This window comes from Hyperoodon ampullatus, assembly GCF_949752795.1.
Source record: "Hyperoodon ampullatus genome assembly, chromosome: X".
NCBI classification, from domain to species: Eukaryota; Metazoa; Chordata; class Mammalia; order Artiodactyla; family Ziphiidae; genus Hyperoodon; species Hyperoodon ampullatus.
The window spans coordinates 116,847,331-116,862,304 of record NC_136913.1 but is presented as its reverse complement, the minus strand read 5'-3'; the positions used below and the strand labels follow the sequence as shown (position 1 = coordinate 116,862,304).

At 38.2% G+C, this 14,974-nt stretch overlaps 1 protein-coding gene across 1 annotated transcript in view; it reads right to left on the bottom strand.

The window, feature by feature from the left end:
• Positions 1 to 14,974, bottom strand: part of ADGRG4 (adhesion G protein-coupled receptor G4) — a gene marked incomplete at both ends in the record, with an annotated part of 125,413 nt that overhangs the window by 62,250 nt on the left and 48,189 nt on the right. The window contains 3 exon segments of the mRNA XM_079728122.1: positions 2,222 to 2,384; positions 3,877 to 4,093; positions 13,960 to 14,078. Coding sequence (XP_079584248.1) covers positions 2,222 to 2,384; positions 3,877 to 4,093; positions 13,960 to 14,078 — 499 coding nt within the window.

Genomic DNA, 14,974 nt, shown 5'->3' with positions numbered 1-14,974 from the left:
TTCAATATTAAAATGGCTTCACAGGGACTTCCCTGGTAGCGCAGTGGTTAAGAATCTGCTTGCCAATGCAGGGGACACGGGTTCAAGCCATGGTCCGCGAAGATCCCACATGCTGTGGAGCAACTAAGCCTGTGCGCCACAACTACTGAGCCTACACTCTAGAGGCTGCAAGCCACAACTACTGAGCCCACGTGCCACAACTACTGAAGCCCGAGCGCCTAGAGCCCATTCTCCACAACAAGAGAAGTCACTGCAATGAGAGGCCCGCACACCGCAACAAAGATTAGTCCCTGCTCTCCGCAACTAGAGAAAGCCTGTGTGCAGCAAGGAAGACCCAACACAGCCAAAAATAAATAATAAATAAATAAATTTATTTTTAAAACTGGCTTCACAAAATTTCACCAATTTTGATTTGTTTTTTTTAATGCATGCCAATATGACAGCTGTCACAATACAATCTAACAAAATTGTCTCGAATGAAGTTAAAGGCAATTAGGTGCTACTAGAGCCATCTTACGGAAAAGAACAAATGAACATTTTGGCCAACCCAATCCAAAAAGTTAATGGAACCTAATAGAAAAGCTCAGAAGTAAACTTACATTTACATGAGTATTTGATATTTTGTCAAAGGTGCCAAAGCAAGCCAATGGGGACAGAAAAGTCTTCAATAAATGATGCTAGAATAACTGGATATCTATATGGGACAAAACTAACTCCAAACCATACACCACACCATACACAAAATTAAATTTGATTAATTAGGATTATAGTCCTAAACATAAAAACAAAAACCATAGATCTTTTAAAGGGAAGTATAGGAGAATATCTCCCTGACCTGCTGGTAGGCAAAAATTTCTTAGACAAGTCATATATTGTTATTCATAAAAGAAAAATTCTGATAAATTATACCTCATCGAAATTAAAACTTATGATCATCAAAAGACAGCACTGAAGAAATGAAGAGGTAAGCCACAGAGAAAATATTTTCAAAACGTATATCTGACTTGTATCCAGAACTTGCAAAATGTACTTACAACTCAATAAGAAGACAAACAACCCAATTGAAAAATGGGCAAAAGATCTTAACAGATACTTCACCAAAGAAGATATACAAAAGGCCAATACAAAAATGAAAAATCACTCCACATCATTAACCACTTTAGAAAATGGTATGGTAGGTTCTTACAAATTTAAACACACATCTTATGAGCCAGCAATTCCATTTCTAGGTATTTACTCAAGATATATGAAAACATATGTCCAAAGACTTTTACATGAATCTTCAATGCAGCCCTAAACATAATAGCCCCAAACTAGTAACAATCCAAACAATCTGTGGTATATCCATACAATGCAATATTATTCAGCAATAAAAAGAATAAACTATGGAAACAAAAGAATGAATCTCAAAAAAAAATCCCATTATAGTACCTGGAAGAAGCCTTATACAAGACAGTACATATTATATGATTCATTTATATAAAGTTCTAGAACAGGCAAAACTATGGTTAAAAAAATATCAGAACTGTGGTTGGCAATGGAAGTAGCAGTTGCAGGGATTGACTGGGAATGGGCACAAGGGGACTTTCAGGGCTGATAGTAATGTTCTATATCTTGATAGGGGTTTGAGTTACACAGATGTACATATTTGTCAAAAATCAGAGAATGTATACTTCAAATTTATGCATTTCCCTGTATGTAAATTTTATAATTTTTTAACTATAAATTTAAAAATGTTGCTCTCCCAAATTGTTCTGAACATGGGTTGGTGGCCAAAGGCTGAGGTAGTGTGGAGTAAGGGAAAGGGCCCAGACTTTAAAGCCAGACAGACATAAATTTGACTCCTGGCTCAGCCATTAGGCTGTGTGTCTTTGGGCAAGTTATTTAACTTCTCTGTTTCCTTATCTGTACAGATAAAATAGTAGCACAATGCCCAACAAATAGTAAGTGCTCCATAAATGGCAGCTAATGATAAACTGACATTTGAGATGATTTGGGGCCACAGGGCCAAAGGTAGTATCACAGTACAGCTCATGGACACCATTCCAACCAAGGTGTTGGCCTACTAAGGGTTATATATGAATCTCCCCTGGGATATTTGTATTTTATAAGATTCCCTGAAGGTTATAAAATGTACCCCGTCTCCTTCCAAGGAGCAAATGAATGAAGACTTGGAGCAGTGCTTGGTTGATTGGCTCTCAATACCCTGAGCTGCACCCACCTCAGGGTCTGTGCTTTCTTTGTAGGAGTGAATGCTGAAGGTCATGCCTTCAAATGTGTGGTCCACCCACAGGACAGCCAAAGCCAGCTTGACCACCGTCAGATTTGCTGTCCTCCCACGAAACTCCATCTTATGACCAGCACGCTCAATTATCATCAGAATTCTGCAAGGACAGACAGATAGAGAAGAGCATTCCTAACTCTTTAATGTAAAACCCATCCTCCTTCCAAGATTTCCTCAATGTAAGACTTTTCTTTGAGTTTTAATCACTATCTTTGTATTGCTTAGAAATTAGTAGATAGTTTCTAATGTACAGCGAAGTGGAGTTCCCTGTGCTATACAGTAGGTTCTCATTAGTTATCTACTTTATACATATTAGTGTACATATGTCAATCCCAATCTCCCAATTCATCCCACCGCCCCCTTTCCCTCCTTGGTGTCCATACATTTGTTCTCTACATCTGTGTCTCATAAAACAACTATACCCCAATAAAAAAAATAAAATAAAGGGGTTTGTTAAAGGCAAAAAAAAAAAGAAAGAAATTAGTAGATAAGAGCACACACTTTGGAGTCAGAGCAGCTGAACTCTAAAGTTTAGCTCCCCTAATTTCTAACTGTGTGGGCAAATCAAATGACCTCATCGAGCTTCAGTCTCCTCACCTGCAAAGTAAATAATATGAGCTCCCATCTCAAAAGATTGGTTTTGTTTTTGTTTTTGTTTTGTGGTACACTGGCCTCTCACTGTTGTGGTCTCTTCCGTTGCGGAGCACAGGCTCCGGATGCGCAGGCCCAGTGGCCATGGCTCACGGGCCCAGCTGCTCTGCAGCATGTGGGATCTTCCCAGACCGGGACACGAACCCGTGTCCCCTGAATTGGCAGGTGGTCTCTCAACCACTGCGCCACCAGGGAAGCCCTCAAAAGATTGTTTTAAAGTTTAAATGAAATTGACATATGTAAAGCCAGATCCTGCAGGGCTTCATAGGCCAAGAAATTTGGATTTTAGTCTATATGTAGCAGAAAGTCACTGAGTGGTTTTAAAAGCAAGAGAATGACATTATCTGATATATGCAATAAAATATCATTCTGGAGACTGTAGAAGATAGACCATAGAGAGGCAAGAGCAGAGGCTGGGAGACCAGTTAAGAGGTTATTGTAGAAGGTCAGCTAAGAGAAATGGAGCTAGGAATAGGGTGGTTGTGGTGGCGATGGAGAGAAGTAGATGGATTCCAGGAATATTTAAGGGATTAAAAAAAATCATGTACAGTGCCTCGTACAACACTTGGTTATTGATTGGCTGTGAGGTACAGGGAGGTAACTAGTGTCCTTCTCAAGTTTTTGCTTGAGCATTGGGTGGATGCATTTTATAGAAATGGGGAACATTGGGGGAGCACCAGGACTGGGGAAATAGATTGGATGTTTGGTTTGGGGTAACTATTTATTTGGAAAGTTGCTATCATTAAGATTCAGTTAGAATTTGACTGCATTCTTTCACAATTGGGATTCCAGGAGGATGACCCCATTGTATTGTACCAACTGAGCTTTCAATGCATAGCTACCTAACCTTTAAAATTGGTGATGACTGTATGCAAAGGAATTAATACTATATATTTTAAATATTTTGAAATAACTTATTTTACCAAAGTATTAGTACTTACTCATTGCTTACTTCCTGCAAATCAGATGCTGAATTGTTTTGTTTTCCCAAAGCAGAATTAATTATTTGTAATATAGTCTGGGTTAGCGTCATACTTATCTCATCACATTGTGAAATACTGGACACTTTCAAAACAATAATCTTTGTTTCTTCTTCATCCAGAAGAGTTGATTCATTGATTAAATTTAAAATGTGCTCTGCAACATTATTCGCATTCTCTGGGGAAAGAAAATTGAAACGTAAGACCTGAATTACCTAGTTTGGGGCCATGCTGTTCTGCTTCTTTCCCTTTAAAAAGTAAAGGCAGTGAAACGGAAATATATACCAAGTTAATGAAATTCACAAAAGGAAATGCTGGACCTTAATTTCTACAATCGATGGAGTCCCAGAAAGTAGCACATAAGTCAAATTTTTATTCATTAAATCCTTTTTTAAATACTCCCCCAGGGAAAGCTTTCTTGTCACTAAAGATTATCTTGCAATTAGAGTCTAATTAAGTTGACTTTTGAGTATTGGATTGAGTTAAGTAGATCCCACCTGTACTCAAATATCACACTCAGTCTGTGTTTTCATAATCAAGGATGGTGATTATGTTTTTCTGTCAAAAACCAGCAACACACAGAACAAAAGCAAATATGGACCACATAACAATAAAAAGCAACTTAGATCTTTCTAGAGAGTGAGAACAATAGATATTAACTCATCCACTTTTTTCTTCACTTTTATTATGGAAATTTTAAAATATGCACAAAAGTAGAAATAATAGTATAAAGAATCCCCATGTACCTCATGAATCACCTAGCTTCATTGACAAGGGTCAAGGAAGAGCTAATCTTATTTTATCTACAATCCCACCTACCTTCCCTCAACCCCAGATTATTTTAAAGCACCACCCAGACATCATATCATTTCATCCATGAATACTTCAGTATGCATCTCTAAACCAAAGGACCCTTGTTTGTCAAAACCACAATACCAGTATTATTTCTTTTAAAAGTTAACAATAATATTCAACATCATCGAATATTCAGTGTTCAAATGTCTTTATATCTCATAAATGCTTTTTTAAAATAGTTTTTTGTTTGGATCATCACCCACTGTTAAAGAGCTTCATTAAAGAAATACAAAACTAGGCAAAATTAGATTTTAGTTCGATATAACCTATATAAAGCTGGGCTCCCTTGTGGTGCCCTCCTAGCTTAAAACACTCACATTCAAGTCCAGTAATCAAAATATAATGGAAGGGCTTCCCTGGTGGCACAGTGGTTAAGAATCTGCCTGCCAATGCAGGGGACATGGCTTCAAGCCCTGATCCGGGAAGATCCCACATGCTGCAGAGCAACTAAGCCTGTGTGCCACAACTACTGAGCCCGTGTGCCACAACTACTGAAGTTCACGTGCCTAGAGCCCGTGCTCCACAACAAGAGAAGCCACCGCAATGAGAAGCCCACACATCGCAATGAAGAGTAGCCCCCATTCACCACAACTAGAGAAAGCCCGCATACAGCAACAAAGACCCAACACAGCCAAAAATAAATAAAATAAAATAAATTTTAAAAATTTTAATATATAATGGAAAATAATTGAAAAATACATTCTATTGAGAAAAATTTCAGAGAGATTACACTCATAACACACTTAACCCAAGTTACATTACAAATAACCAACTCTTTCTCTGTTTCTCCCTCTCTTTCAATGTCCTCCACAGTTGGCAGCATCTCCCCAAATCTCTCTCTCCTACCCCAAGCCTTCCACAACTTTATCCCCAACATAGCCCACACAGGCTATTTTTTCTCTTTCTCCCCTTTCCCTCTCATTCCTTGCTTTATTCCCCCTCATCCTTACAAATAACTATCTGTCCTTGTCAATGTAAATTAAGCAATCTTAACTGAGATCCTCTCAATTTTCCCTCCTTAATCATAACCCCAATCTGGCCAACAGTGGCTTACATAGGAACTTAGGTAGCAGAGTTCTCTCTGAGATGGAAGGAAGGGAGAAGATTGAATAAGTTGAAATTACTTCAAAATTAATAATTTGTCCCTGTTACATCTATCTTCTGGTCAGTTAAAGAAACTGAGGAAACAATAAGACTAGGGATGGAAGAAAAATAGAGCATGCTCATTCACAGATCTTTCTAGTGCTCTTATTAAGTTGTTCAAGCTTTGTTGTAAATGGGATAACCAGAGCTGCCTACCTGGGTCATTATTCTTTGGGCTTCAGTGATGTGACTTCACTTCATGCAGTCCCTGCTATGGCAGAATGAAAGTAAATAACAGGCCAGTGGAAGACTAACTATATTGTGGAAAGTAATTACAGACTTTTCATCAGGAGTTGTATGGTTTTTAAGTAAAATCCAGGACAAATCACACTCATCGTGTAAAAATTCTAAGTCCCCAAGGAAAAGCAACAAAAGGAATCCTCCCTTATTAGCTGTAGAATAAATAATCTCCATTGCTTGAAACAGTTAAAATTAATCTGCCAGTAATTACAACAATCAAAACAATAACATCTGGGACTTTCCTGGCCCTCCAGTGGTTAAGACTCTGCACTTCCACTGCAGGAGGCACGGGTTCGATCTCTGGTCCAGGAACTAAGATCCCACATGCTTGTGAAGCCAAAAAAATAAAAAAAACCAATGACATCTGTTATTTATTGAGCAATTTCCATAGGCCAGTCTTCTAGTTATCTACCACTGCATAACAAAAAACCCCAAAACTTAATTACTTAAGACAACAATTTATTGTTATCTCTCATGGTTCTTTGTGTCGCTAACCTCAGCTGAGCACTTCTCATTTGGAGTCTCTCATGCAGGCACAGTCAGATGGCAGCTGGGACTGGAGTCATCTGAAGGCTAGGCTGGGCTGGAGTCCAAGATGGCTCCTTCACATGGCTCACAGTTGATGCCACCATGGACTGGTCTGTTAAGGTTGTTATCGTTTGGGGGTCCCTTGAGTCAGTTGAGGCTCCTCCCTACACATGGCCTCTCTCACTGGCTTAGGCTCAGTGGTACACTGGATCCAGGTTATGGTGTACTGGAGCCAGCTTGTATCAACACTTGAGAACCAACTCTTACACTTTCAGGAATTTTGTGAGCCATTATTAAAAGTTAAATTATATAAACTTATAATTAAATAAATTATATTAAAAATAATGGTGGTACTCAGAACTCATCACTTCCTAAATATTTTACTATATTTTAATAATCTATGTTCTTGTGACTGTTTATATCTACTGTATCCGTGCATCTCTTACCAACTTTATGTTCAGTGCTACATGTTGTAGTTTTGTATTCAGCCTTAGGAGGAGTATTACACCAAGGAAATCAGCATATACTACAAATTATTACCTTTTTTCCGTAGAGCTGGCTGTTAAACATTTTCCAGCACACAACTGTTTGGACTACTTATAGCATGGTGTCTGGTTTCTGAGAGGAAGAATCCCAAATGAGAGCATACGAAGAGAAAGGAAGTGGAAGCTTCCAGTCTTCTTAAAAGTTAGTCCCATAACTGGCATAGTATCACTACTGCCCAATTCTATTGGGCTAAGCAGTCACAGGCTAGCCTTGATTCAACTCCCGGTTGACAAGGAGGGAATGAATTGATGGAGGCTGCTTTGGAGACGAGATACCATAGTAGGGCATTACATGTACATTTTTTAAATCTGCTCATCACAATAACCCTGTGTGGTGGGTAATAATATTATCCCCTTTATACAGATTAAGAAATTAAGACACAGAGGTTCTAACCCAGAGTTTAATTCAGGCCTGCTTGATTCCAAAGCTAGTGTTCTTCAATACCACTTCCTACTACAGTGTCTGTGCCTTTGTTTCTTTTCTCCATGGTGTTGGGGGTTGGAACAGCTATACTTTGCAGGCTTTCTCCCTAACATCCTGTGAGTTACACTGTTCTCTCTCAATCACGCACTCTCCTGCCCTGATGGTGGGATGAACACAGACAGAAGACAGTTTTGTGAAAAGTTCTAGCCAACTTCAGAGTGTGATGCATCCTCCATATCTACAGAACTTTGAAATAAGTGTACTTTTTCTAACTGTGAAATTAAGGAGTTATGTGAATTGAGGATTTAAGTGGGAACTGATGAGTTCTCTCCAACCAAAATATCTCATACTTGTCAGCAAGATCAAAAGCTAAAGAAAAATTGTTTCAACATGAATGCATTTTTCTTTCCTTAACTCTACTCATTTTTCATTAAGCTCCTACCTTACAAGAAGAGAAGGATTCCTCCAAAGCTAATAAATTTGATAGTTTATTTTTCAGTTATATACCTTACAGCCACCCTCTAACTGTTCTGTTTCTCTGCAGATTTTTTTAAATAAAGTGACTTCTGACAGTTAATTTTCTAAAAATCCCAACCCAATGCAATGCTTTTGTTGTTGTTATGGTTGTTAGTTAACTTTTTCTTCCACAGAGAAAATTCTATTAGCATGTCTAAGAAAAATGTGTCACTCAGAAGGAGGGAGGCCAGCAGGAAACATAGACCACTCTGTCTTGCTGCCCACTCACTTCAAGCTGCAACACTCCCTCTTGCCCTGACTCATGATTTCAGATCTAGAAATCATCAGAGTTGTGCTTGCTTTTCTAATTCCTCTAGATATTCCTTGGCAAGGATCTCGAATTTACATCTTCTGCAAAAAGACAAGACTCAAGTTCACTGCCTCAAGGCTCTTCCCTGGCTCTTTTGCAGGGCACTGGAATGGATGCATCTCAATTTCCAACTCTTCAGGATGGAAGGAACCCACTTTATGCAGTAGAGCTATGCCTGACAAGGTGTGTATAAACTGAAATTCTGTGAGGAAAACCTTTATGCATACTTAAAAAACACTGATAAGGAGAGGCAGGCCTTTCAGGATGGTGTTGTAAGGATAAGCTTGGGGAAAAGTTCACCAAGAGAGAGATCTATTGTGTTGGTCAAAATTAGCAGACAATCATTCAAAGTGTCTGGAGATTGATGGGAGTTCTTACAACAGATTGAGAAGCATTTATTAAAGAAAATCTACAGAAATTTGTTAAGTTCAGTGGGAGGCCATGGCGTTTGAGCTAGGAACTGCACCCATCCCCCACAGCTCTGCCTTGTGGAGGAATCGTTCCACTGGGCTAGGCAGCCAAGTGGTACTCACCATCTCCCCCAGGTCCCTCGGGTGGAAGAACTATTCTGAGTAGATGCAACAAAAAGAATAAAATAACTAGGAGTAAACCTACCTAAGGAGACAAAAGACCTGTATGCAGAAAATTATAAGACACTGATGAAAGAAATTAAAGATGAGGGCTTCCCTGGTAGCTCAGTGACTGAGAGTCCACCCGCTGATGCTGGGGACACGGGTTAGTGCACCAGTCCGGGAAGATCCCACATGCTGCGGAGCCGCTGGGCCCATGGTTGCTGAGCCTGTGCATCCAGAGCCTGTGCTCCGCATAGGGAGAGGCCACAGCAGTGAGAGGCCTGCGTACTGCAAAAAAAAAATAAATAAATAAATAAAGAAAGAAAAAGAAAGAAATTAAAGATGATACAAACAGATGGAGAGGTATTCCATGTTCTTGGATTGGAAGAATCAGCATTGTGAAAATGACTCTACTACCCAAAGCAATCTACAGATTCAATGCAATCCCTATCAAGCTACCAATGGCATTTTTCACAGAACTAGAACAAAAAATTTCACAATTTGTATGGAAACACAAAAGACCCTGAATAGCCAAAGCAATCTTGAGAAAGAAAAATGGAGCTGGAGGAATCAGGCTCCCTGACTTCAGACTATACTACAAAGCTATAGTCATCAAGACAGTATGGTACTGGCACAAAAACAGAAATATAGATCAATGGAACACGATAGAAAGCCCAGAGATAAACCCACGCACATATGGTCACCTTATCTTTCATAAAGGAGGCAAGAATATACAATGGAGAAAAGACATCCTCTTCAATAAGTGATGCTGGGAAAACTGGACAGCTACATGTAAAAGAATGAAATTAGAACACTTCCTAACACCATACACAAAAATAAACTCAAAATGGATTAAAGACCTAAATGTAAGGCCAGACACTAACAAACTCTTAGAGGAAAACATAGGCAGAACACTCTATGACATAAATCACAGCAAGATCCTTTTTGACCCACCTCCTAGAGAAATGGAAATAAAAACAAAAATAAACAAATGGGACCTAATGAAACTTCAAAGCTTTTGCACAGCAAAGGAAACCATAAACAAGACCAAAAGACAACCCTCAGAATGGGAGAAAATATTTGCAAATGAAGCAACTGACAAAGGATTAATCTCCAAAATTTACAAGCAGTTCATGCAGCTCAATATCAAAAAAACAAACAACCCAATCCAAAATTGGGCAGAAGACCTAACTAGACATTTCTCCAAAGAAGATATACAGATTCCCAACAAACACATGAAAGAATGCTCAACATCATTAATCATTAGAGAAATGCAGATCAAAACTACAATGAGATATCATCTCACACCAGTCAGAATGGCCATCATCAAAAAATCTACAAACAATAAATGCTGAAGAGGGTGTGGAGAAAAGGGAGCCCTCTTGCACTGTTGGTGGGAATGTAAATTGATACAGCCACTATGGAGAACAGTATGGAGGTTCCTTTAAAAACTAAAAATAGAACTACCATATGACCCAGCAATCCCACTACTGGGCATATACCCTGAGAAAACCATAATTCAAAAAGAGTCATGTACCACAATGTTCGTTGCAGCTCTATTTACAATAGCCAGGACACGGAAGCAACCTAAGTGTCCATTGACAGATGAATGGATAAAGAAGATGTGGCACATATATACAATGGAATATTACTCAGCCATAAGAAGGAACGAAACTGAGTTATTTGTAGTGAGGTGGATGGACCTAGAGTCTGTCATACAGAGTGAGGTAAGTCAGAAAGAGAAAAACAAATACCGTATGCTAACACATGTATATGGAATCTAAAAAAAGTCATTAAGAACCTAGGGGTAAGACGGGAATAAAGACACAGACCTACTAGAGAATGGACTTGAGGATACGGGGAGGGGGAAGGGTAAGCTGGGACAAAGTGAGAGAGTGGCATGGGCATATAAACACTACCAAATGTAAAATAGATAGCTAGTGGGAAGCAGCCGCAAAGCACAGGGAGATCAGGTCGGTGCTTTGTGACCACCTAGAGGGGTGGGATAGGGAGGGTAGGAGGGAGGGAGACGCAAGAGGGAAGAGATATGGGGACATATGTATATGTATAACTGATTCACTTTGTTATGAAGCAGAAACTAATACACCATTGTAAAGCAATTATACTCCATAAGATGTTTAAAAAGAAAAAAAAGGCTAAGAACTTGAACAGACATTTCTCAGACGAAGACATACAAAAGGCCAATAGTATATGAAAAGGTGCTCAACATCACTAATCATCAAGGAAATGCAAATCAAAACCACAAAGAGATATCATTTCATAACTGTTAGGATGGCAATTATCAGAAATCAGTAGATAACAGGCATTGGCAAGGGTGTGGAGAAAATGGTGCCCTTGTACACTGTTGATGTGAATGTAAATTGGTGCAGCCACTGTGGAAAATAATCAAAAATTAAAAATAGAACTACCATACAACCCGGCAATGCCACTTGTGGGTATATATCCAAAGGAAATGAAATCATTTTCTCAAAGACATATCTGTACTCCCGTGTTCATTGCAGCATTATTCACAATAGCCAACATATGGAAATAACCTAAGAGTCTGTAGAGAGATAATTGAATAAATAAAATTTTATTATACATATATATGTATACATACATACATAATGGAATTTTATTCAGCCTTAAAAAAGAAGGAAATCCTGCCATTTGCAACAACATGTATGAAACTGGAGGGCATTATGCTAGGTGACATAAACCAGACTCAGAAAGATAAATACTTCATGATCTCACTTATATGTGGAATCCAGAATAGTTGAACTCACAGAAGCACAGAGTAAAATGATAGTTACCAGGGGTTAGAGGAGAGGGAAATGGAAAGTTACTAATCAACAGGCATAAACTTTCAGTTAAGCAAGGTGAACAAGTTCTAGAGATCTGCTGTACAACATTGTACCTACAGTCAATAGAAATGTATTGTACACTTAAAAAATTGTCAAGAAGGTAGATCTCACAAAAAGTGTAGTTACTACAATAAAATAAAATTAAAGTAGGAAGAAAGTAGATTGGAGTTTTCCAGGGCTTGCGGGGAGGAGAGAATGGAGAGTGACTGTTAACATGTATGGGGTTTCTTTTAGGAGTAATTAAAATGTCCTAGAAGTAGTGGTGATGGTTGCAAAATCTAGCAAATAGACTAAAAAACACTGAATTGTACACATTACATGGCTGAATTTTATGATGTCAGTACCTCCATAAAAATTTTTAACTACATTGAGATTAACTTATACTTATCAAATCAAGATCCTAAAATCTGATAGCATGCTGTGTTGATTTGAAGATGTTCTGAAACAGACACTTTCACACTTTGCAAGTGGGAGTATAAGTTGGTGCAATTATTACAGAGAGCATTTTGACACCATCAAAAGTATGATTTATTTGAAAAGACACACGCACTCCAATGTTCATAGCAGCACTATTTACAATAACCAAGACATGGAAGCAACCTAAAAGTCCATTGACAGATGAATGGATAAAGAAGATATGGTATATATATATACAATGGAATATTACTCAGCCATAAAAAAGAATGAAATATGCCATTTGCAGAAACATGGATGGACCTAGAGATTGCCATACTAAGTGAAGTAAGTCAGACAGAGAAAGACAAATACCATATGATATCACTAATATGTGGAATCTAAAATATGACACAAAAGAACTTACAAGGCAGAAACAGACTCAGACATAGAAAACAAACTTATGGTTATCAAAGGGGAAGGGGGAGGAGGGATAAGTTAGGAGTCTGGGATTAACAGATACAAACTACTGTATATAAAATATATAAACAAAAAGGTACCTCTGTATAGCACAGGGAACTCTACTCAATATCTTGTAATAACGTATAATGGAAAAGAATCTGAAAAAGAATATATATATTTACACATGTATAACTGAATCACTTTGCTGTACATTTGAAACTAACACATTGTAACTTAACTATACTTCAATTTTAAAAATACTAAAAGAAAAAAAGGAAAACCATTAAAAAAATTAAAAAATAAAATAAAAATAAAAAATACTAAAAGAAATAAGACAAATAAAAAAAAAAGAAATGATAATGTAAAGTCTAGCTTTATCAATTCAAAAAAAATTTGACATAGCAAATAAAAGATAATTTATCTTAAAAAAAAGTATGACTGACCAAGCAATTCTACTTTTAGGAATTTATGCTTCAAGCATACCATACTTGCACAAAATGACACATGCATGATATCCATTACAACAGTATTTTAAAAGTAAAGTGTAATTATCAAGTTAAATTACCATCCACAGGCAACAGGTTAAAGAAATCAATTGTAGCATATTCATGCAGTTAATACAACTCAGTGAAAAAAAGAATGTATATTATATTATCATATACTAGTATGGCAATTTCTGCAATATAATGTTAAGAGGAAAAAGCAAGGTGCAGAACAGCATGTATAGCACGCTCCACTTTGCACACAAAAAGGGAAGAAGAATACACACACACACACACACACACACACACATTTCCTTATAGATGCATAGATATCTCCGTGGATACTAACTGAATGGCTGGGGTTAGCAGTAGGAGGGAGAGGTTTCACTGTATACACTTTTTAATTTTTCCAATATTGAACTATATGAAGTATTATCTATTAAAACTTTTAAAAAATTAAAATAAAACAAAAATAATAACTAGCCAAAACTTATAAAATAAAAAACATTATAAAACAAAAAACACTGACAGTTCTGACTTCTCATGCTCCACTCCCACCTCCACCAATGTAACTACCTCATTTCTGAAATTGGATTGTTGTCAGGTAGATTTTCCTACGGGAAGTTTGCCTGTACTGTCTCTGGTCTCAGGTCAAGTAGACAAACTAACTGAGTTCCATTATTTCTCTAATGTGTACAGAACAGTCTTACTGTCACTTATTGTAATATTAGCAAGATCCACAGTCTTATTAGGAAGCGCTTGAAGCAATTTGCATTGTTTAAACTTTGGTTTTTCCCAGTGAGATTTGCCAGTGTTGATACTGATTGAGCTGAAAAAGAGAGGAGAGATGAACAAAAAGCTTCATGGTTGGAAGATGAGGCCAGAATACTTTGAAAGCGAATGGTGAAGGAACACGGTGTGTCCTTGGCATGCCTCCCCTTTGCCCACTCCCAGCCTCCTGGCTGAGATAGCAAAGGTGGTACAGTGTTTGTACAGTGAAGAAAACTTTGCTCCTGGGGAGCAAGTGAATCTAGGGTCCCCATGCAGGAGGCATAAACAGGCAAGAGAGGCTGAGACGGAGCAGGGCCACATCCATCGGACCGAGAGTCAAGGCAGAGATTTTTGCCCCTCTGGACATGACTCCTACCCTCACTTTTGCCTCTTACCCTCATTTTAAGAGGGCATTCCTGTTAGAATTGTGGTCTCTATTTCAGCATATTAATTTACTCAAGGCAGTTAGTATAGAACCCTCTGTGACTCACTGGCTTTCATCATCCACCCTCCACTATGCCCCATCCAATTCAAGCCAGTTCATTTCAAATCAGCTAACACATTTATTGGGAACCTTCTGTGTTCTAGGACTGGTAGTAGACAAACAGGGCAAGGTCTCGTCCCTTGAGGAGCTTGTAACTTGGTGCTTTGAGACTGTAAATGTAACTACATTTATTAGGCAAGATATGAGATGGAAAAAGTGTATAAACAAAACAGAATCTGTTGAACCATCAGTCAAGGAGAACTTATTTGTAACTTTTGAGCTGAGCTGGGCGCTAAATGGACAGAGATGGAGAAAGTGTCCCCCACTCCTCCAACCAAGCAGAGCAAATAGCACAAGCAGAGAAAGAGATGCAAGTCCAGAATGACAATGGCCCTTGTTGGCTGGAGTGCATGTTAGGGAAAGGAGCCTGCAGGTCTTGAGTACTTTAGGGGTTTGGACTTAATTCTTGA